Here is a 23,491-nt window from a genome sequence, read left to right as displayed (position 1 = left end):
TTTTGACCACAGCCATGTAGAGATGATTTAATGAACAAGTGAATACATTACATGAATTTGGATGTGACTGAGATGCTCTACATGGCACGGTGCGATGATTTAAAAGGTGGAAGCTGCTACTCTCCCAACCTAGCCATCTTAATTCTCACCTCAAACATATATATTATTTTTTTTTTGTCTAATTGCACATTGTCTGGGTTATACATATCTTTAATCCTTGTGTCAGATCGAGGGGGTGCAGCCTTTTTTGATTGAACGACAATCTACAGTTTTCCATTACTGTCCTACGACGGTGCCAGCGTAACTAAACATTTAGACATCTCCTCGAGCTACACTACACACAAAGACATCACACTTGCTGTCGTACGACTGTGTTTCTCTTGTACAATTGTTGGGTTGCGCTTGAAGGTCTAAACTAATGAAGGAGGGGAGAGAGTGACGGGAAACAGAGGCGGACTGTTCGGTGTTTGAGTGCTGCTGAGGTTCTGCTGCTGGGGACTGACCATAAGATTTGTTTTTGGCGAATAGCAGGTAGCAACGTATGGAAGACTTAAAATGCCCAAATTACAAAACAAATAACAAAATTCATATAAAACATTACATGACATAATTCTCTTCAGTTGTCTGCATCAAATGCTAAATGTTAAAAGGGTCGTTTTTTTCCATTGATTAATTTATTTATTTTTTATTTTGCCGTGGCATCAATTTTCTATGCCACGTTAAAAAGAATACATCAAAGCGAAAGAGGTGCATTGCGTCACAAATCAATAGTTTAATAAATCAATTAAACATGTTGTCGGATCAAAAGCAGTATTCTCAATCGTATTTGGTGGTAATGCTAGCTGTTAGCATTAGCCCGTTGTCTTACATTTCATGCAAACACAAGTCAGCCACCAACTAAGTGAGAATCGTGCCAGGGATTTTTCTCCATGAGTTTGTTCAAATTCCTGCAGCATAGTCCATCCCTCATGCAAGCTCAGGTTGGTCCATTACAAATATAACTAAACGTATAGTCAGTAGTCCTGCTGCTACAGCTTGCAAGTCCAACCAATTCGTTCAGTCACAATGTAATTGGACATTTGGATGTTTTCCCTTCTGGGACTGACAATTTGCCTCCATCTCATAAAAAGACACTTCTTTGCATTTAGAGATGGCTATGCTGCCCTCTGCTGGACAACACTTTTTATTATTGGTTTTAATATGGCGTGGTTGCTCATGTCACAAAGCAAAGAACTTTTTGCAGACTTGAAGTTAAGTGAACCATCCTTTTAACATATGCATTCATTTCATCGTGACACAGGAAATGCATACATAAAAAGGAAATATGACAATGCGCATTGTGTTTTAATTCAATTTCTCTCTTCAATTCGTTTTCAATTTGGCATTTTAAATCTTCCACGGTTGGGCCAGGGTTTGGTTTCGGTTTTCCCAAAGCATGTTAAGCCTCAGGTGACACGTGTTTATCCCACTGTAGGTCACTGGTCAAAGCAGACTTTGTGTTAGGATGCTTGAAGGTAAATGAGGTTTGCCGGCATTCACATGGAGATGCTGCTGTAGAGCTGATCGATCTTGGCCTTGAAGTATTCCTTCAGCTCCGGTCTCTTGGCCTTTAGTGTCGGGGTCAGGAGGCCGTTTTCGATGGAGAACAAGTCGTTGTGGATGTAGATGTTCTTCACCTTTAAAATGGGAAAGAAAGGAAACGATGTTGAGTGAGGCCAAGATTTATGAAAGACTCCCATAACCTAGGTGTATGTTTAGGTAATAGTAATATTTTCTACAGTAGGAACAACTCAATATCTCAATGAACCTCTTCTTATGTGGCTCTACCATCTTCCTACCTGCTCAAAAGAGTGGAGGCCACTGGCTTTGCCCAGACGCACCAGATCTTCAAGGATTGCCTTCTTCAGTTCCTGTTAAGAAAGTTGTTTCAGTTAAATTTGTAAATCATTCTCATCATCTGTTAATGACAGTGTTAACTGGATGCTACCTACTGTGTTTTTACATAGATCCTTGTAGGTGCCCAATATGCCTTTTTTCTTGGCCCATTGAGGCATGACTTCAGCGTCCGGAACCACAATTCCTACCAAACAGGACTGCAAGAAAAGCACACGAAACATTTGAGGAAAAAGAACTGGGGACGAATTCCAACAACAAGTAAGTGCAAATTACACTGTTGCCTTACAAAGGTTGAATCGGGGGCGCATATGTTGGTGTCCTTACCTGCAGGCTGTCTCCGTGAACGTACAGCTGCGCCACCGGTTCACTCCTAATGTAGATGTTCTCGATCTTCTCGGGGGAGATGTATTCGCCCTGCGCCAACTTGAAGATGTGCTTTTTCCTGTCGATGATCTTCAGTGTGCCGTTCTGCAGGAGAGGTTGGGCAAAAACAGGGTGAGAGGAGGAATCGGGACAAAAGAAAACCCAAGAAATGCAAATGATGATGATGTAGGCTGTGTGTACGCACAGGTAACCATTTGCCGATGTCTCCGGTGTGGAGCCAGCCGTCGGGGTCGAGCGTCTCGGCCGTTCTCTCCGGGTCTTTGAGGTAGCCCTTGAACACGTTTGGTCCCTTCACGCAAACCTTCGTGACGGATCGGAAAAGCAGGGGGGAAAAAAAACAAAGGGCTTGAGTAAAAACACCAACTAATTACTTCATCTCTCAGTGTACAGTATGTGTGTTTCCTTCACTGCTTACCTCTCCCTCTCCCTTAGAGGCAAAGTAGTTCTTGTCAGGAACATCCACCAGTTTGATGAGGTTACATGGCAGCGGAGCCCCAACGTGACCTGTTGGACCGGTGCAAGAAAATCCATTACATGCTCCCCTTTTATCACAGTTGGCATTTCTAATTAAATAATCAACTCCTTGCACGATACGTGAGAAGGAGGGACATTTGAACTTGCACATGTCCATGAAATGTGCAAGAAAATCCCTGACACATATCTCCTGAAATATCAGAACTGAGCAGCAGGGGGCGATGCTCAACCACATGTCTGATGTTAGCAGTTATCTAATACCGCTCTGGGAACAGGTTCAGGCACATTTCTTATATGTTCGTCTGATACCTTGAGGTTTCCACAGAAATGGAATAATACAATGAGAGGCATTCTATGTCAGGCTTCCACCACTCCCTCGCTCCAAAAACCATGTTGACACAAAAACGAAGATAAAAAAAACACTAGGGGAAAATGCGAATGTGTAAATAGCTGCACGCTTGTTGGTTGTTTATTTTTTTTCTTTGCTTTATTTATTTATTTTTGCTATTTTTAGCTTCTGTTCTTGCTTTCCAGAAAACGATTCAAAGTCGGTGATGATTTCAGACTCAGTGACCAGGGAATGTGGACGCTGAAGCCTCTGCCCGCCATCGAAGCTTTCGCAGTAGCTCGTGAAAAAAGTTTGCGCTCGGTCGTTCAAGTTCAAAGACACCGATAACGTTTGCATTTACGGGAAATGAATCCTTCAACAGGCAGATGAACACGTGTACAATTGGTCCAGATAAGAATAATCTGTGGCATGCTATAAAGCCACGTGACCTTGATTTAACGCCATAAAGGACAGACGTTACAATTGGGAACTAGGCATCTGAAACGCTTGCTTGTGTTGCCTATACGCTGCATTTATCCATATGCATGCATGTATGAATTCATCTGCTCACTTCTGCTTCCCTTTTCTCTTCCTCTCCCCGCTTCCCTTCTGTCCCAACTCCCTCTTTTTATGACCCATCTCTCTCTCTCTCCCTCTCTCTCGCTCTCTCTTTCTCTCTCTACCTGTCCGGCCTCAAGCGGATGGGATCCCCCAGATGAGCTGCTCCGCGGGTTTTCCCGCTAAAAGGGAGTTTTTCATTTGACACTGTTGCTTTAGTGCTCGCTCCGGTGTTTTCAGGCAACAGGATTGTTGTCAAGGCAACACAAATTATAACCATATGCATATCTGTGCATGTGTACGTAGGCACCTAAAGCTTCCGCACTTCTGGTTGGATGCCTACTGCATTTCATTGTCTTGTACTTGAACATGTGTAGGACAATAAAGTTGAATTTAGTCGAATCTAATAAAACATAAAATTGAATTTAACTGAATAAATAATTCCATGTATGAGTGGTACTGTGTGTTGTTGCTAAGAGATGGGCCATATATTCATACATGCACAACAATGACAGGATAAACAATACAACAGTTACCCAACTGTTGGGTAACGTTGGTGCAAACTTATCAAACGGACAGGTGATGGTACGTTCGACCGGTTTCCAGGAACACCACAACTAGCTGTAAGCTCATAAGCAGCTCTGAAAAAGGAATCTCATGAACTTGGTCTGCCAGCATTCTCTCCACAACTTCCTACATAACACACACAAAAAATGTTATTTCCAAACAAAACGTACAGCTGCGAGGAGGAACCAACGCAATTCACTTTGGTGCAACTCTGCGTTTGTCTTATGTGCCAATTCGGAGAAAGACCAGCTTTAAAATAAACTTAGACAGCTTCAAGTCGACACAGCTGCACAGGGTTCAGTGCCAGGGTGTTTTGCACAACAACACGAGCTGCTCGGGGGCAAATACAGGCCATTATGACAGATACTGGTCTTTTATATCCGTTTATTGATGTTGGAAAACACCTAAGGAGACATGAGGCCAGCTAATAATGCAACCCAACAGCTCTTTTTCTTCTCCTTCTGTCTGTCTGTCTGTCTGTCTGTCTGTCTGCTGAACCCCTTCCAGGCCTCTCCGTTTTTACTCCTTCAGGCCAGTAGATACGGCAACCTCCCACTCATGTTGCCTTTTTTTCCCGCTGAGTGCAACCCCATAAATCATTCACTTGGAGCAGATAAAACTGTCTGAGGAGTTACATCACCGCGCGAGTCTCGCTGTACGCCGCTTGTCTGCAGTTTCGAGCCTTGGCAACGTCCTTGAGCATTTTCCCGTAATGATAACATGATCGGGAGTGGCAATGAGTGACCATATACAGTGATCGCAGTAAAACAAACTCCGACCGAGGGCGCCGTTCATTCATCTGTGACTGTGACTCGCCACTCTCAAGACCTTTGAGCCGACACCCGCGGCCGAGAAGACGAGCGGAGATAAGAGAGGCCTGTTGCATAAACGCTGACGCTCACCTGGGGTCCAGTCTCCGGGCGTGGTGTAAGTGCAGCCAGCCGTGCACTCTGTCTGGCCGTACGCCTCGTACACCTGCACACAGACACAGGAGGTGTTGAGAAGAAATCTCACCCACACACACTGATCAGGCTTAACATTATGACCTCCTTCCTAATATTGTGTATTCTGGCAACAGGATGTTGTTAGTGGGGGCCTTTGGGCGCTATGGGTTGAGGGGACGGGCCTCTGTGGATCATGGTAATGGTAATGGCCTTGCTTTTATATAGCGCTTTTCTACCTATTGGTACTCAAAGTGCTTTACAGTCATAGACACATCTACCCATTCGCTCACACAAGCACACACACATTCACACACCAGTGCCATGCACTGGGAGCAACTAGGGGTTCAGTGTCTTGCTCAAGGACACTTCGGCATGTGGCACATTCCGGGGATCGAACCGCTAACCCTCTGGTTCATGGACAACCCGCTCTACCTACTGAGCCACAGCCGCCCCATCCGACAGATACTTGATCAGTTTGGGATCTAGTGAATTTGGAGGCCAGGTCAACACCTTGTGCTGTTCTTCATGTTTTGTTTTTGAGTTGTTCCTAAACCGTTTTTGTGTTTGTGCCTGCGTCAGACTACATCCTGCTGGGGGTTGGCTGCTGCTATCAAGGTGTGCCGTTGCTATGGGGTGCAGGTGCCTGGTCTGGTTTAGGCAGGGTGCTATATGTCTAAGTAACATCGCAGCAGAACACTGAATTGTCACAAGATGGTCAATGTTATTCACTTAGTCAGTGTTCTGACCTGGCATCCCAGAGCAGCTCTGAGGAATCCCAGGACGCTGGGTGAGGTAGGAGCCGCCCCTGTTATTATCATCCTTAGCTTGCCTCCCAGGCTGTCCTGTACAAAGTGGAAAAAGGTTGGTTATTACTTCATTTCACGTTAATTTAACATTCGAATCATGACACACAGTCCCGACAAAACAGAATAGCCGAGCCGTTAAACACAAAACCTCCCTATTTTTTAACTTTGTCCTCACCATTTCAAATGGAAATATTAAACGTAATATTCAAGGTGACTAGGAATACCAAGAGGCTTAGCACGACAATGAAGCGTGCCAGAGGATAAACATAAGCACTGTTGTTGTCTTTAACGCAGGGTGCGTGCGTGGGAACATAAAATCTGCTCTTGTAATTTTTGATGAATGAAAAAAAACCAAAACAGTGATGACAACTGTTGCCACTCAAGGGTAAAAAAAAAAAAACTCACCAGAGTGCAGCAGTGGGATGTGATAAAGGGATTAATTGCGGTGGAACTACAGGGGAAACTCAAGTTACCTGAATCCTACTGAAGAAGATTTTGTCCCAGATGCTGTCACTGCGAATTATCCCTCTGCTAACTTCAGCTCCTTTTCTCTTGGCGGCAAAGTTAAGCAACCAGCGCTTCAACGGGCTGTTTGCCTGGCTGAAGATCTGCAGAGGAGACAAAGAGGAAAAAAACACACACACACACATGTTTTGGTTGGTTGCAATCTTCTCTTGATTCAGCTGTTGAAAATATGCAAATCCAGCCGATGTGAATTAGGGTCATGTGGAAGAAGCCACCTCCATCAGGATGAAAATACTCCTATCACATGGTTCTTCATGGCAGCTTTGTTTTCCAATTTTGAGGTTTTTCATGAGAAAAGCATTTCTGAAGAAACCAGGCTTTCAACCAAAGAAAGTTGCCAGAAGAAATACTTGCATGACTCATGGAGGCACCGAAAAAGAATTACATTTCATTTGAATCTTTGTCAGTTTAGGAGCCATTTATCCAAACTTTTTCATTCACAGTTAAACCGCTTCATCTGTTCACCTCACCTTGTCGTACATGCGGTTCAGCAGACGAGGCACCACGGGGAAAATGGTCGGCCGCAGGGCCTTCATGTCATCAGGCAGGAGGCGGATGTCTCCCTGATAAAACCCGATCCGTCCTCCATGACAATACACCACGGACTGTGCAAACAGGCATACGAGTGGATGAGTTTCCCCCCCCATTAAATGTCTGGTTAAAAAAATAATGGACATTATGACCTAAAACGTTTAAAAGCAATACATCAAGAACCACTGGCGAGGAGAATCAAGCTTTTATTTTATAAAATTCTACACACGGTCTGATGGGTACTAAGTGGCCCTACTGACTGTGCTGTGAGAGGGTAAGTGGGGCATCACAAATGGGTGAATTCTGATAAACTTGCTGGCACTTGTTGGGCATGCATGTGCTTTACCAGTCTATGTATCAGTCATCGTACTTGTCGTAAAGGCTGGGGTTGTGTTTCCCACACACAGCAGATTAACGGTATTTAGCAAAAAAAAAAAGAAAAGGGGAACCTTGGGCTTTGCATGTCATGGTTTCAATAGTGTTTTTACACTGCTAGATAGGAAGAACATACTAGGATGGCACTAGGACTCAATGATAGTGTGTAGAAGAGTGTTTCTATTGATGTTACAGGTCCTGCATTCAAAATCCCGGTAAAAGAACAGAAGCAATTGCAAAAAAAGTAGTTGTCCTATCACCCGTTCAGCCTATTTTCACCTACGCAATATCTCCTGTCTCCGTCCATCCCTCTCAACTGACAATACTGCAACTCTGGTCCACAGCCTGGTCACGTTCTGTCTGAACTATTGCAACTCCCTTTTATTTGGTTTACCGGACAAATCCGGTTCAAAACTACGCTGCACGAATCATCACTAGAACCCCCTCCGTGAGTCACATAACACCGGCCCTGCAGCAACTCCACTGGCTTCCTGTCAAATTCCGTATCCTACTTCTCACCTTCAAGGCCTTAAACAATCTCGCCCCTCAGTACCTCACTAACCTCCTCCGCATAAACATTCCTGCCCGCACTCTTAGGTCATCCTCATCACTACAACTCACCCTTCCACCTGCTCACTTGACAGCCATGGGGTCCAGAGCCTTCTGTCATTCAGCCCCCCTGTCTCTATAACGCCCTCCCGGGAAATCTCAGCTAAAACTTATTTGTTCAGACAGGCCTACTCCATTCCATAGTCTCACTTCTATCTGCTGTCATTTTTATGTAAAGGTCGGGGAATCTGCTGGAGCCTATCCCAGCTGTCATCGGGCGCTATAGTCCAGTGTTCCTCTGAAACAAAGCTAAAACAAAGGCAAGTGGACTTGTTTGAGGTTTCTGTGTGTTCAAGAAACCTCAAACAAACACAGTTTTAAAGCCTTTGTTTAAGCTTTGTTTTTTAGACTAAACCTTGACCTGGATGACTTACGCACTGCGTTTCCCGACACAAATTTCTATTGACCTCATCAATTTTTTTTATTTGGCAAGTGTGCAACGTTTCTTTTGAAGCGGAGCGAAGGAAAAAAAAAAAAACGTGGTCGTCTATAAAATGGAAATTCTCTAGGTGATTGTAAACAATCTCAGCCGAACCATACTGTACGTGTAGATGCATGACTCTCACGTGACGCCTCTACACATACAGAAGAGTTCAGCTGAGGGTAACGTAAATAACCTCAGCTGAACTATATTGCACGCGCAGATGCACGACCCTCACGTGACGGCGATTTACTCAAGTCAGCCGCGGAGGGAAGGACACATTGCTCAATTACTGATTTACTAATCTAGCTGGGAAACCTCAACATTTTACTGCTCCTTTTCGAGCCGCTGCACCCGAGGGAACAAATGTGAGAGCTGTGACTCAGATCAATAACCTGTTAAATTAGAATTGGAAAGTGCCGTTGTGCACTTTGCAAATTCTGAGGCTGTTGGGGATTCTGGTGCAAAACGATAAAAGTATTCAATTACCGCATGTGCAGTTCGCCTTTAAAGATATGTTGTTGTTTGTTTTGTGTACTCTCACACAGACACCACTAATACCACACGTTTCTTTACAAGAGGGTGGATTAGGACTGTTGACAAATGACTATGAGCACAAGTGCCGCAAACGGCCCTCTCACGGTTTCTCAAGGCATCTGAGGACACAGCAGAGCACCCGGCCTCTCTTTCTCTCCTTTCACCAGTGTCTCTCGGGGAGGAGTGTTTGTGTTTGTCTGAGGCTTTTTGAACTAGCTCCTATTGTGCGATCAGATGCGCTGCCTTCTGGGGAAGTTAGGTGGTTTCCTGTGTCTGAGTCTCACGCCGCTCGCTGACTGAGCTGCCGGGTGCTTCTCACAAACAAACCTGGCTGGTTCAACCTGATGCAACCCGGCTGCCACACACACACACAAACAGACGCACACACAAGTGAAACACGGCCGCACATACTTCGGCGATGCGTGTGTTGAAAGAATGATAACACATCTTTGCAAAGCATTAAGAGATTTATGGTCAATTAAGGAGACAGAAAAGCAAAAAAAATAATTAATTAATTAAAAATGACGTGCATTAAAAGCTAAATGTTTCAGGTTAACTCATCCTGAACCAGCAATGAAAACAGTGCAGGCACAGATCGCTTGCAGATATTTTTTCAGATTCTCAGGCTCTGTTTCACGTCAGCATTTAGTAAAAACGTGAATGGTAATAGCGGGCATGAAACTAAGGGTGCACTCAGGATTTCCTTCAGTTTAGTTCACAATCAGTGCAGTTTCTAAAGCATTAAACCGTCCGAAAACACCTAATAAAATGTCAGCTACTACAGCACACTACAGTGGCTACTCTTTAATTGGCGCTGTTTCCTGTGTCCATTTACGTGACTGGGTATTGTTACTGAGGTGCCAAAGTTATGACGTCAAATGACTCTTAAATAATCTGATGTGATCTTTTTGCGCTTCTTTTTGACTGCAAACGAGTGGCAGGCATAGACGGGCAAAACCACCAAGCCAGGGGGCATTTATGTAAGGTCTGGTTTGGGCATACATTTCTGTAGGCTTTCTGCAGAAACCATCATGCTTAAACGCAATCCTAGATTTTGTAAAGCAGCGAGGGGCGAGCGTTTCTGGGAAACAATCCTGAACTTGTTGGCACTCATTAGGTTTCCGGTTGGCACGGGGGTTGAAAAAATACAACCCTCCAGACGGAGAAAGTGTCCCTGTGGCATCCTGAGTGGAAACTCTTGGAAGTTTACTTCTCTTCCTGTAACTGCTATGACTTAATCCAAGCTCTGACTTAAAGTGAAACTGAAAAACAAAACGGAACAAAAAAAAAAAGAAAAGAAAACAGCTGAACAGCAGTCTCTTTGTAGAAAATGGAGCTGTTGTACGAACCGACAGTGACCACTTTCACCGCAAAAACATTGCCGCAAAAGTTTGGCGGGAGGCACAGAGTAGGGATGTGATTAGAGACAAGCTGCAGGAAAACACATGGTTTACAGTAAATGAGCTCTGCAGTGTATACGAACATTTTCTCAGATCTCCTGCCCAGATTACTCTAAATAATATGGGGCCTGACCCATTTATCCTAAATACCATGACTTCTTACACTTGTTTATGTGTGTGTGCTTCTGTAGACTGGGATAGGATGTCACTTGCACATCCTCAGGTATGACATCATTTGGAAAACAAAACTTAAGAAAACAGGAGGAGTGAGGACAAAGCATTTCTCTCCCACTCTTTCTCCTGCCCACACACTAAATATCTAACGCCCACCTTCACAGTCATAGTTTAATCCTTCCTCCGCCCCCACTGGCATCCCGAAACACATAAACACAAAACTATTTCTTTCCTGTGGTCCAGATCCGTGGCTATTTACCTCAATTAGCCTCTCAAACATGTGAGCCAGTGGCAGGAAGGAAATGAGGCAATCGTCTTGGTTGGGGAAAATGACTTTCTGCAGGACACAGAGGGAAGGAAGCGATCAGATGAATCAAAAATGCTCTTGCAACACAAAATTAGAATGAGCATGAAAATAAACGCAGTACAACCAGAATTATTTCACAAACAAAGGACAAATGAAGGGAGGCTCACTCACATCCGTAACTTTGAGGAAGCCTGAGAAATCTGCCACCACGTTCCCGTGGGTGAGCATGACTCCTTTCGGGTTTCCTGTGTGAGGAGAAACAAAAACAGAAGCGCAGGTCACTGGCTGATCTGAATGCTTCACCTCACACTGCACTGGCAGATCACAGCGTGTTAGATAAAATATCAGACTTGCATGTCTTATGTTGTTGTTATTTCAACAGGAAAACTTTTATGTCACAATTTATCAGTTTCCCACTCACAAAAAAAACTTGTTTGACATTTTCCATAATACGCTAAAGTGACCATCTTTGTTTTCCATTACTGTAATTTCTCAGTCCCATTCACAGACACGGTGGTTTGCATGAAGCAACGAGTCTTAAACAACGCTGCCTTCCCCTTTCCGAGATGTCATCTGACCCCCACATCTGTGTGCAATCTTGCAGGCTCAGAACTGAATAGATGTCGCAACAGAGACTGAGGGAATTCTTGAGAAATGCTGAGCCATGCGTGGAAACTGGTCCTCGTGTTGCATGCTCGCACGGTGCCAGCAGGTGGCGGAGTTTACAACAGACAGGCCGGAGAGTGCACAAGGCCCGCGTCGCTTGTAAACTGACACCAGCGGGTCCTCAAACGACCTCTGTCTTTGTTACCCTGCCCACTGGTTTTTAGCGGCTGCTGCTGCCGCTGCTGCTGCGGGATGAGACCTCCCAAAAAGCAGCAGAGCTCCCTCGCTCGCACGAGCGTGCTGCTGTCTGGCAGGACAGAACAGGCAGGGGAATGAGAACTGGACACTTGAGAGCGAATTATCATTGTTAGATCAAATTGGATTTACAGTAAACGCTTGGCTTTCTCTGTCCACTTATTGTGTAATATTAATAATCATCATAAAACAAGTGGGTTTTAACACAAAGACATTAGAAATCTACTACAGAAAAATTCAGATAGATAATTTAATTTATTAAATAACAGCATGTACTGGAAAGTAATTATTAGATGTCTAAAGATAGTAAGCAGCCACAATGCCAATGATTGCTTTTTTATTTTCATTGGCACACTGCCTAAATTCAGCAAAGTTAATGACAGGCTCTTGAGTCACAAGGGATCAAGAGCGACAAAGCAAAGGGCAGGTTGTTTGTGTTTCTGGCAAAGCTCCCTATTATTGGTGATATGAAATGTTACACAATAAGTGCCCCAGTTTGCACTTATTGCATAGAAAGTGTTAACGCACGCGCTACATTTGATGAGAGGCTGCCTTACGAGGAAGCAGTCACTGGGCTGGAAAGGGATTTGACTGGAAATGATATAATTTACCTAGGTGTGCCACCAGCAGGTTGTCCCATCTACCCTGTTAACTAATTATGCGATGAGTAATGGCGTGGTTAATTAGGAATTAACTGTGACCTCTCTGGTATTCTATACTGGTTTATTGACCTGTTTCCCCAAATGCCTGTTGTTTGAGTGTAATCACAACACCCTGGTTAACGCTGCCGTGTAAACAGAGAAACAACAGCTGCGAGTGACCTTATTCCTTTGTCAGAAGCACAACTGGTTGGATTGACGTCAGGGAGTGACGCTACTGAAGGTGGAGTTGACTGCTAATTAGACGGGAGCGTACAATGGTTCTGGAGCGTGTTATGTAAAAAATATTTTTTCAAATAGATCAGATCTCAGCAGCTTAACATAAGAGAAGAATAAAGGTTTTAATTCAGCATTTGCTTTTCCCGTTTCATATCGAATTAGACTTACCACCTCAAGGTTGTCTGCGCCGCTAATTAACTTGCAGTTTTCTACCATGTTAGGCCAGATTTATACGATATACTGCATGCGTTGTCATTCGTGATTTCCACTAACCGTGACATTTGACCACACATTTCTCATCTTGGAGTCCAAATGAACACTCGAGCCAAATATTGAGAACTTCCCTCAAGATGTCTCCGAGATTTTTAAGTTGAGTTACGGGCCGCAGCGTGTTTTGAGAGGTCACTGCGGCCGCGACCTTTGAACCACTGAATCCTAATCAATTCATTCTCGAGTCCAGTGAATACAGAGAAACCGTAGAGCCAGAGTGATTTGCGTGCGACGGCCCAGCACCAAACACAAATGATGCATGACTGTTACCCGTGGTTCCGCTGGTGAAACACACAATGGACAGGTCATCTGGGGCTGGTGGCTGTAGGAGAGCAAAAAAAAAAACAGTGTGTCAGTGAGATGACATGAAACTCATCAGGAGACAAATATCAGGATCCTCTAAAACATGCTGCACCACTGCACATACTGAATTGGGAATGTTTGTAGAAGTTGATCTGAACTGTATGTGCAGCTGTTGGCTCAGCGGCAGCCTGCGCGGCGTTGATGTGTATGTGAAAGATGTGAATTTAACTGAATTCAAGGTGGCTGATGTTTCTAATAAATGCTATCTTGGCCGGTTAACGCCATCTAGCCAGAGGGTTGGCGCTGGCTTGTCAGCGCTCATTGTCTGACCTGTCAACACCAGCTAGAGTAAATTGTATGAGCACAGATACAAGTAAAAGCCGTCAAAAGGCACAGGAGTTTTCTTTGCTGTTGTGTTGATTCTAAAGTAAATGAATTGGTGCTGAAAGAAACTGGAAGGTCACATTAGAACACTTAGAACTTCCAGAGCCATTAAACGCTCTCTAACCTCATGAAAACATTTATCTGGGCAGATGATGAACTGCCATCTTTGAGCGTATTTTTCACAGGCACAGAGTTCACCCTGTTCGTCAGGGCTCCAGGTACAGCACTTCACTGTGTGGTGATTTTTGTGTCAAGCCTGAATCATTTGTTCTGAGCATTACAAACAAACTGACTCTCTTCATTCCCAGAATTTCAATGCATTTGGTCATAAATCACTGAGAAACTGTAGGCGACCCTGATTGTGTCACTTAAGACTGGTCATGTATGTTGAGAACACTCAAAAGAGAGTTAGCGGCAATCTTCTGGACTGGGCTTAAAATTGCAAAAATGATTTCCGCCTACTGGTACTTAAAGTGCTTTACAGTCACACTTACACACTCGTTCACACAAGTCCACCGAGGGCTCAGTGTGTTGCGCAAGGACACTTTGGCAGGCGGTCCGTGCCTTGGGGAACAGACCACTAATCCTCTGATTCATGGAGAACCTGCTTTATCCATACAGAGCCACAGCTGCAGCAGCACGCACAACATCTAGATGCCTTTTGCAGAAAGCACAGGAAGCACCTTTTGACACGGTGCAGCTTTCATCAGAAACAATTAGGCGCTATAATGTGGTCTTTGATACATTCAAGATCATCTTTCCCACTTAGCCTTGAACACAAAGTATGACAGGAACGCCACTGGCAATAGTTTGAGAGCTGTTTGATCACAAAACAAATGATTCAGCGTGCTTAAATTTTGAATTGGGGATGGCGGTTCATGCCAATGAAGTGACTAAATTTCACCTTGAGGGCGGCGTGAACACCTGTAACAAATGAAAAACCAAACAAAAGATACACCTGTAGAAACCCACAAATGTGGGTCAACCTATATGAAGCTATTAGGATCCCTCTTCATCCTCCATAAAATAGCAGAACAGTGCATCATCATACAGCACATAGCAGACTTTTGAATTGGTTGTACTTACTATAGGTTTTCTGTAGTGCTCTCTGCCCAGAGCCTGTAAAAGAACAGAAGCATGAAAATCACTATTGCTTTCGAACTCGACATTTGACACAGATACTGTAAATGACATAAAAAAATATAATCCCCTGAGCTTGTTACCCTTTTCTGAATCGAGGACGTGGTTCTGTAGGTGAGTCATTTGCTAAATGATGGTCAAATACACCGTGTGCGGTTCTATCTGGTTGGGAAGTTACCTCTAGAAATAGAAAGTTATCATTTCCCCTCTGTTTATGTTGCCTGTGTTTGTGATTAAACTGCATTTCCTTCAGCTTCTGCCATTTCCTTTAACTGTGAGGCTTCTGGGCAAACCAGATAAACTGGGCGTCTATCAGGCCGGCATCGCGAGACAGTTTCATAAAAGCTGATCCCAGCAGAAAAATGCCAGTTATGTACACATGAGGCTGCCAGCTACTTTCCCCAGGGCACTTTTTTATTTTTTTTTTTCCACAGGCCTCATACACGAAAACAAAGAAAGACAGCGCTTATCCTAAATCGGGCCTTGAGATAGACACCGGCCTCAGCTGAACCAGTTTCACTCGTCTGTTTGTTTTGATGAAGTTACTGAAGCATTAACAGCCTTAGCAATGGAAAGAGCAGTCAAATTACTGGAGGTGCAGCAAGTGTTGTCTGCATTTGAATGTGCGGCTGTGAAGAGCCACGTCTATGTGTGATACCCTGCTTGTCAGAGGCGAGCAGATAAATATCTCACCCAGCACGCAGTCGTTCTGTTTGCACATGCCTGACCGACTTTGTATTTTTGATCGTGTGCTGACTAAATCTAAACATCAGTTTGTTTTGACTGGCATTTTCAGTTTGTTCATAGCTGAGACTCCTAACTGTTGCAGAATCAACATGAAGTTGCGTTGCCAAGTGGAGTTTGGGTTAATCTCTGTCAATAATGTGTTTAAGCTATAATTATACTGCTGTTGACAGCCAATACCTATTTAAACAGCTACTTTAAAAAGAAGAGCTTCGGTTATTGTTCAACCTTTTTTGTTAAGGACACCACCCGAGAGTAACTACTTGATCTTCATAACTTCTTTTGCCACATCCTACCTCGACCTCTTGAATGGCCTGCACGTGGACGCCGCAGCTCTTGCCGTGCTCGACGACCGCAGAGTCGAAGGCGTCCATCAGGATGATTCTTCCCAGGCCGGGAGTCTCCTTCCGCTCCACGTTCTCCAAGAGCACCCGAGCTTTCTCCACCTTGTCGCAGATGACCGTGGAGATGTCGGCTGCAACGAAAAACAAGCACGCAAGAGCCCACGCACCCTTGTGTGAATATCAGCAAAATAAGAAACAAAAAAAGAGGAACAAAACAAACGTGGAGCGGGAGTTCAGTTCATTTCTGATAGGATTTTTCAGAGAAAGTTTAAAGTGTCAGAAACATTCAGATTACCTGAATATAAATTCAGTTTAAATAATTCTTGCCACTACCTGCAGGTATTATGTTTTTTTGCTTGGCCTCAATGATTTTACAGCTCTGTTGTTTGACTTCAGTTCTAAACTTTATGAGGTTGAAAGAGCAGCCATCCAGTTTCAGCAGAATGACACTATATAGGATTTATAGGATGACATCTGTTTTTAATTAAGCCTCGATCTGAGAAGTCACGCTGCGTCTCAAGGTGATGAAGATACTCGCAGCCACCAGTGAGGGGAGCTGCGCTGCTGAAAGCTGCTGACCAAGTCTTTAAATGATTCAGCGACATGCTTTATGGTTTATTCCTTCAATGAGACGAAGACTGCTGGTTGAAATTCACACGATCGACTCAATTCAGATTGTCACTGTTGTGTGAGTTTACTGCACTGTATGGCTGTCGGTTCACATCAGTCGCTTGTCTGTGTGGGATGCGAGTGCGTATTCTTACCCGTGTTGATGATGAATCGTATGGCATCCGGGCCTAGCGTGTCATAAAGGGGCACCACCACCATGGAGTAGGTGTAGCAAGCTAGCTCTGAGATGATCCACTGCAGTCACACACAAGTCAAAGTTCAGGAGTTAGAGGTATCCATCCAATCATAATCCACTTTTTTTTCTTCCTAATTTACACATTTAGACCATGCACTTATTTTACTATATGGCTACATATGTAGTTTAATACATAAAAGAGAGAAGTGAGGAAAAACCGTTGCAACATGAGGGACTGTGTTAAAGGGGAATTACCGTTTTTTACAACCTGGACCTTATTTCTGGCATAAAATACAATCATTAACTCACCCATATAATTTTGGTGTCATATGAAGTCGTTCGTAAGATATTTAGATCCGGCGGAGCGCCACATATATCCATATAGTGGGAGTGAATGGGGCACCGAAACGCAGCCTCTAAATAACGCATTATCTGCCGCGAAACTCGTTAATTTCACCAATATTTTGTTATGATACGCTAGTGCTATTCCCCGTTGAGTCCGGAGTTACCCGTTATCATCATCCGGGGTCTGTAAATTTACCCACTAACTTCTGACCTGGATGATGTCATCTCTGAGCGCCACGCGCACCTGCGACGGTCAGCTTGTTTACCTGTAATTTGCTACTGCTAGTTTTTTGCAACATGGCTGAACATTTTTCCGATTCTGAGGTTGTGGACGACGACTTTGTTTATGATGGACGTCCTTACCGTTTTGAACCAGAGTATACAGATGAGGAGCTCATTGAAAGGAGGATGAGGAGGCAGAGAGAGGAACAGCTGGCCAAAGAACAACAAACCACTGCACGTCCACAAATAGATAACCTGTAACTCTGAACTCAATGGGGAATAGCACTAGCGTATCATAACAAGATATTTGTGAAATGAACGAGTTTCGCGGCAGATAATGCGTTATTAGAGGCTGCGTTTCGGTGCCCCATTCACTCCCACTATATGGATATACGCGGACCTAAATATCGTCCGAATGACTCGAAATGACACCAAACTTATATGCGTGAGTAAATGATCGTATTTTATGCCAGAAATAAGGTCCAGGTTGTAAAAAATAGTAATTCCCCTTTAACATGTGTGTGAGTTCCTGTAAAATGGTTTACATTAAACTTTTCTAAGGCAGTTGTAGTGAAAAAGAGAAGAGGTATAGAGAATAAAAATAAGTTATTAGACAAAGAGTGGAATTCACCTCAGGTCTATTCTGAGCGAACACTCCTATGAACTGGTTGGGGTTGGGTTGGCAGCCCTGGTGCAGCAGGCCTGAACCCAGATGCTCTGCCCGGGCTGTCACCTGTGGAGCAGAAAGATTGGACAAGGGGATTGGACCAAAAAAGAAGAGAGAGAAAATACTCTGCCACATCCTCCATATGGAGAGCTAGTTTTGTTTCATTTCCTTCTGCTTTCTGAATCAGAAGTCATCTTCCCCGTTTGAAACCCATTTTTGGAAACATCCACAATTTTCATCTCTGGAGAAATGCATGGCTTTCTATTACGGAAACAGCTGATGTATTGCAGGAATCCTGTTTGTAAAGCTACCGTGATTGCGAAAGGCATAAGACAAAACTGTACGAATGCTGCCGCACTTCCACAACAAGGAAAATTGCATAATACCTTTCCCTGTGTGTCATCTTTCAGTGGAAGTCTTGCACCTAATTTTCCAACTCGGATTCAAAGGGCTCCTTTCTAAACGGGAGACTAAACAGGTCCAGATTTGTCTGGATCCTCAGGGAATTACAGTGAATTTTTTTTATAAAAAGAAAAACCTCCTCCCACGATGCGCTTGTAAAATTACATGACGTCACCGACAAATGTTGAGGATGGTGAAATTCTCCTACCACCTACTGCTGATTTCATCATTTGTCTAAATAAAATTTCCCTTGAACCACCGCCACTCCGGTGACTTTTCCAAAACTTGACAGCTTATCTCCTGTACTCACAGACTTGTTGAAACCTGAAACTGCTTCGAAGGATGTTGGAAGTTTTCAGCTGCTCTAGGAAAATAACAACAAATAACTTCCACACGTCTGAAATTTGGGTATGTCAGCTTTTCGACAGACAAGGCCTCAGAGGAAGGACTTTAATAATCACGGCGTGCCCGCGTGGATGTACCTGCCGTGTATGTCCTGCCCTCATATATCCGAAGCCCGCTGGGGCCCGCAGCTGAAATTAACCGGTATGATATATTTCACATGAACAGGAGTCGATAATTTCCCGCAAGGCCCCGTCTCAGCTTGTGGAAGTTTGTCGTGCAGGAGGTGACGTCATATTCTTGCAGGTATCTAAACATCAGTGTTGAAATGACTATACATTATTGGCTACAGCGTGTGATAAAGAAACTGATCCTACACATTAATCAAACAGCAGCTAGCCTCTCAATAAGCTAGCCTTAATTAAGAATCCAGTTTATTGAGCGAAAGTGTAGGAGTTGCTGAGAATAATGTGACTACGTAATCTAAATGTCTTCGAATACAGGAATATTTTTAACTGATGAAACTTTTACTTTTTCATTTATTTCCCAGCATGTCATCAGAAGGTCGATTATTGACGTTAACATTTGCTGGAATTAATTAAGAGCAACAATTCTGTGCACGTCTTTCAATTTTCATCCATCCATCCATCATTCGATCCATCTATATATATATATATATGGAACTACAAGACATTACAAGCGTTAGACAAACAGCTGCGGTAGAGTCCAAATAAAACTTTTCTTTGTGTTTGCAAAGTCTCCTGCTTCAAATTGCACCTTCAGGGACTATTTTTCATTATTATTTTAATCTTATTATACACAGAAGCTAGCAGCAGCTGGAAGAAAGTCAACAAAGGCACCCCTGCAAATTAGCTTTCATGCCTAATCGCTATTGTTGCAGGAAAGAAAGACGGGCGGTTACTCATGAAAGCAGTCGTGTAATGAACCCAGTGCAGCGTTACAGTGATTTGACAGCCTGCAGCACATGTGATTTGGCCATTAACAGCAAATATCTATTTATTATTGGCTTCTAATTGTATTGTTGAACACGCTGGAGCTCTGTTGCCAGTTTATGATTGTGCCAGGCGGATTGTTTGCCATAGATTTGCACAAACCACACCTGCGTGTTGACTTACAGTTACCTGAAAAAATAGTTCAGTTTATAGCTCATCAAATGTCATTTCAAAGATGGTGTCGAGTGACAGCGATGTTTGCCCTCTCCAGGAAGTGGAAGAAGTCACGGAACTGCCTTCACGGGAAATTTTTTTTTTTTTACCACGAATAAAAGAAACAAAGTCTACAAAAGTATAAAAATGTTATAAAGAACAATCAAATGATTCACAGCTATAAAATCATTCCATTTTGTTACCACTCTAAAAGCACTTTGGCTGTGGGGATTTTCACGTGCTCCCCTTTCATTCCCTTTTTATGCCTTTTCTTCTCTCAGCTAGGATTGCAACTGTTGTTTGTCAGGAAGGGGGATAAAGCGCTCCCTGAATGGCACTAACCTCTTTGTAGGACATCCATTTGTAAGGCTGGTTAGGGAGCCGCGAGCCTAAGCAAGGCCCATCACCTGTTGAGCACACAGAGAGACAAAACCACCGTTAACTAATGCGATGTAACCTTCAATATAAGCAGCCTAAAAATTATAGAAAAGCACAGATTCCCTGAAATAAATGGCTCAAAATCGAATTTATCTTTTCTAGCTTAACTAACTACTAATCGTCTTAGATAAACCATCTTCCTAGCTTCATATATTGACTGATTTGCTATCAGAATTTATAAACCACCGACACATGAGTCAGTTCTGATAAAGCTCACTCGGGAGTAGGTGTGGTTGAGACGCTGCTGGGCAGAAATATCTCTGCGTCGTGAGTCAGTCGCTGGCTCTTAAACTCTGCGGCCCTGAGCCGCTGCACCGTTACCGTTAGAAACGATGGCCATCACCCTGGCAACGGGAGGACTCATTTCTATCTCCAGCAACGCAGACGCAATTGGAGGATTTACGGTCGCGCTGCTTTTGCTGCATTGTCAGGCCGTGCTGCTATCTCTGTCTACATATGTGTTACATGTGCCTATGAGAAAGTATCACATTGTGTGTGGGTGGTTGACCTTTTACTGTACGTCTAGGTTTCTGAAAGACACTATCTGTCTGCTGGAATGCCCCAAAGAGTATTTGCGGACTCTTGCAGTTGTGTACTGTGTACTCGCCTGTTTCAAGTCACGCTTTCAGAATTGATATAATATCAAATAATAAAGGAGAAAACACTGATGAGTTTTTCGGGTAAATGAGAGAATTAGTGAAGCCATGCAAGTTTGAGGGAACAGAAGCGACATCCTACCCACCAGATATATGGAGGCCTCTCTGGAAGACCTCGTACATGGTCCTGGCATCGTCATGGTAATGAGTCAGCAGCTTAGAAGGGTCACCCATCATGGACCTGCGACCCCCACCTTCATGCTGAAGGGAAAGACAGAGAAACACCGTGTGAAGCCTTCGCAACTTTTTCTCTAAACTCTTCTTCCCTTTCAGTGCTGATTAGATACCAAAGCCAGGGGGATAAGAAGAGGAAAACTGTTTTTCTTGTTATCCAAATTATAATCCATCCTACACTACTGGTGCATTCTGGGTAATTAGAGACAAAGAATGTTAGAAGTGAATCCCTTTTCGCAGATGAGTCACGTAAGTTTAGAGAGCATGGCATGTTATGTTTGCGCCGCAGTTTTTCACCTGCACTTGCCGCGCACGGCGTACACGCACACACACACACACACACTGCTTCAAACCGCTGTTAGGTTTAAAAACCTCGAAGCCACAAAATGCCTTTCAAAGAAGTTTCGCAGTCACTGCTGCCAGCCTCACCTGTTGGTAAGAGGCCTGTGATGTGTGTGTGGGTTTGGTTGGGATTGTGGTAGACGTAAACCAGGATTTGGTGGATTTGAGGGAGGTTTCACCCACAGCTTACGAGTGTCATATTTGTATCCCTAAGGATAATAAGAGAATGTGTTTAACATACCTTACATATACACCGATGAGTCATAACATTATGACCACCTTTCTAATATTGTGTAGGTCCCCCCTTGTGTCTCCAAAACAGTTGTGACTCATCAGAGCATGGACATGGTCCTTCTGAGGGTGTCCTGTGCTGTCTGGCAACAGAATGTTGTTAGTGGGGGGCCTTTGAGGGGAGGGGCCTCTGTGGATCATCCCACAGATACTTGATCAGTTTGGGATATAAAAAGTTTAGAAGCCAGGTCAACACCTTGTGCTGTTCTTCATGTTTTTTTTTTTAGTTGTTCCTAAACCGTTTTTGTGCATCCTGCTGTAAATGGCTGCTGCCATCAAGGAGTGTCATTGCTATGGGGTGGGGGTGCCTGGTCTGGTCTAGGTGGGTGCTACATGTCTAAGTAACATCCACACGAATGAATGCCAGGTTCAAAAGTTTCCCCGCAGAACACTGAATTATCGCAAGATGGCCAATGTTTACTTCTCCTGTCAGTGGTTTTAATGTTGTGGCTGATTGGTGTGAGCGGGTTATTTTGCTGGTCGTTCCCCGTCTTGTCGCTGTCATTTTCTCACGCACACAAACAATGTGTGTGTGTGTGTGTGTACGTCTGTGAGGAACTGTTTATGAAAGAATGAAGTCAGACGTCTTCCAATCAGATGTAGTTTTTGATTAAATATGCTTTCTATTATAATGGTAGTCTAACAATAAGAGGTAGGCTAAGAATTATTTTAATAATTTTGTTCCATTTAAAGACTTGACAACTGATGAGTATGAATATTTACATCATTATTAAACTGCCCATCACTGCCTCATCTCTGCGTCTCCGACTGATGATCCGTGGCAGTAGCATGTCTCTTGAGGACAATATAATTACACATTGTCACGCTTTGTGTTTTTATAAAAACAATCGGTGAAGATCCGGCTGCTAACTCTGGAAACAAGCTCAACCCGTCAGATGCTGAAACCTCCTGTCTGCTGCCTGAATGGTTTACCTCCGGTCAAAGAAAGAAAAAAACAACAACAATAAAACAATCACAATGCACTCCCTCGTGCTTGTGACGCTCATTGCATGGCAACAGCTAAGGTGACCTAAATAAGTGCATCAGCACTAACTGTATTTTCGCAGTTGGCCAGCAAGATAACAATGTTTGGACACACACCAGTAACAGGATTGCAAATATCCGCATGGTTTGTCCGCATCAAGCAAATGACTTTGCGATATTGTCAGTGTCAAAGTATTTATGAATGTCTGAGTCTTACCGGAACCTCTTCGGACTGATGCAGCAGATTGCAGGGAGGTTTGATGGGACGGGGTCTGGTGGCCAACCAGTACGCCAGCACAGCGGTCAGGGCGCCGATGCCCACCAGGGTGGAGGTCGGCAGGGAGCGGAAGAACTGGCCGATATCGTCTATCTCTGGTATCCTCAGGCCGCTCATCATCTCCTGGGCCTGCATCTTCTCCATTAGGGTAGAACTCAGCTCTGCAGGAAAAAAGAGGGCATGCATTCACCAACAGAACACAGACATCTGTAAAAAGATATTTTATTTTGTAGTTTGCATCTATGTGAGCAAGTGCAAAACTTCAAATTCGACCACTTTAACAACACTTTGCTTGCTTAAAAGGTGTTTTTAATTAATGATTGGTGGAATAACTGTTAAATTTTAAGTTCAGCTTTTACGTGACATGCATTAAATCAGCACTTTATTAAGCTGAATCCATCAGATGTGTCGTGGATGCTTACAACAGCTCAGAGGTTTTGCTGCTGCTGCTACCGAGTACAAGTAAAAGTAAAAGCAGTCATCTGAAAAGCACATGGCAATTATTTGTCCTAATGAAATCATCCAAGTTGCTAATATTTGAATCTGCTCGGCTCTTTTGCAGACAAAAGCCAAAAAAAAAAAAAAAAAGGGATTCAAAACAGACAAAACCACTGTCTGGC

The 23,491-nt window shown here is 43.7% G+C and overlaps 1 protein-coding gene across 2 annotated transcripts in view; it reads right to left on the bottom strand.

Annotated features, from left to right (window-relative positions):
* acsl6 (acyl-CoA synthetase long chain family member 6) overlaps nucleotides 1-23,491 on the bottom strand; it is a 35,920-nt gene continuing 12,429 nt past the window's right edge. Inside the window, exons 2-21 of one of the 2 annotated variants that reach the window (XM_084565359.1) lie at nucleotides 22,812-23,032; nucleotides 20,890-21,004; nucleotides 20,052-20,116; nucleotides 17,764-17,865; nucleotides 16,525-16,624; nucleotides 15,713-15,891; nucleotides 14,619-14,651; nucleotides 13,116-13,167; nucleotides 11,008-11,081; nucleotides 10,789-10,866; nucleotides 6,953-7,087; nucleotides 6,431-6,565; nucleotides 5,898-5,993; nucleotides 5,110-5,182; nucleotides 2,696-2,784; nucleotides 2,465-2,581; nucleotides 2,221-2,364; nucleotides 1,992-2,093; nucleotides 1,839-1,910; nucleotides 1-1,676 (exon numbers count right to left, since the gene is read on the bottom strand). In XM_084565359.1, coding sequence (XP_084421485.1) covers nucleotides 1,536-1,676; nucleotides 1,839-1,910; nucleotides 1,992-2,093; nucleotides 2,221-2,364; nucleotides 2,465-2,581; nucleotides 2,696-2,784; nucleotides 5,110-5,182; nucleotides 5,898-5,993; nucleotides 6,431-6,565; nucleotides 6,953-7,087; nucleotides 10,789-10,866; nucleotides 11,008-11,081; nucleotides 13,116-13,167; nucleotides 14,619-14,651; nucleotides 15,713-15,891; nucleotides 16,525-16,624; nucleotides 17,764-17,865; nucleotides 20,052-20,116; nucleotides 20,890-21,004; nucleotides 22,812-23,032 — 2,123 coding nt within the window. In that variant the 3' untranslated portion in view covers nucleotides 1-1,535. Of the gene's footprint in view, nucleotides 1,677-1,838; nucleotides 1,911-1,991; nucleotides 2,094-2,220; nucleotides 2,365-2,464; nucleotides 2,582-2,695; nucleotides 2,785-5,109; nucleotides 5,183-5,897; nucleotides 5,994-6,430; nucleotides 6,566-6,952; nucleotides 7,088-10,788; nucleotides 10,867-11,007; nucleotides 11,082-13,115; nucleotides 13,168-14,618; nucleotides 14,652-15,712; nucleotides 15,892-16,524; nucleotides 16,625-17,763; nucleotides 17,866-20,051; nucleotides 20,117-20,889; nucleotides 21,005-22,811; nucleotides 23,052-23,491 lie in introns of those variants that run through there. The other variant, XM_084565360.1, reaches the window with a different exon arrangement.

The sequence above is a fragment of the Chelon labrosus genome (assembly GCF_963514085.1).
Source record: "Chelon labrosus genome assembly, chromosome: 17".
In the NCBI taxonomy this organism is placed as follows: Eukaryota; Metazoa; Chordata; class Actinopteri; order Mugiliformes; family Mugilidae; genus Chelon; species Chelon labrosus.
The sequence above is the reverse complement of the archived record's forward strand: the minus strand, read 5'-3'. Positions and strand labels throughout refer to the sequence as shown.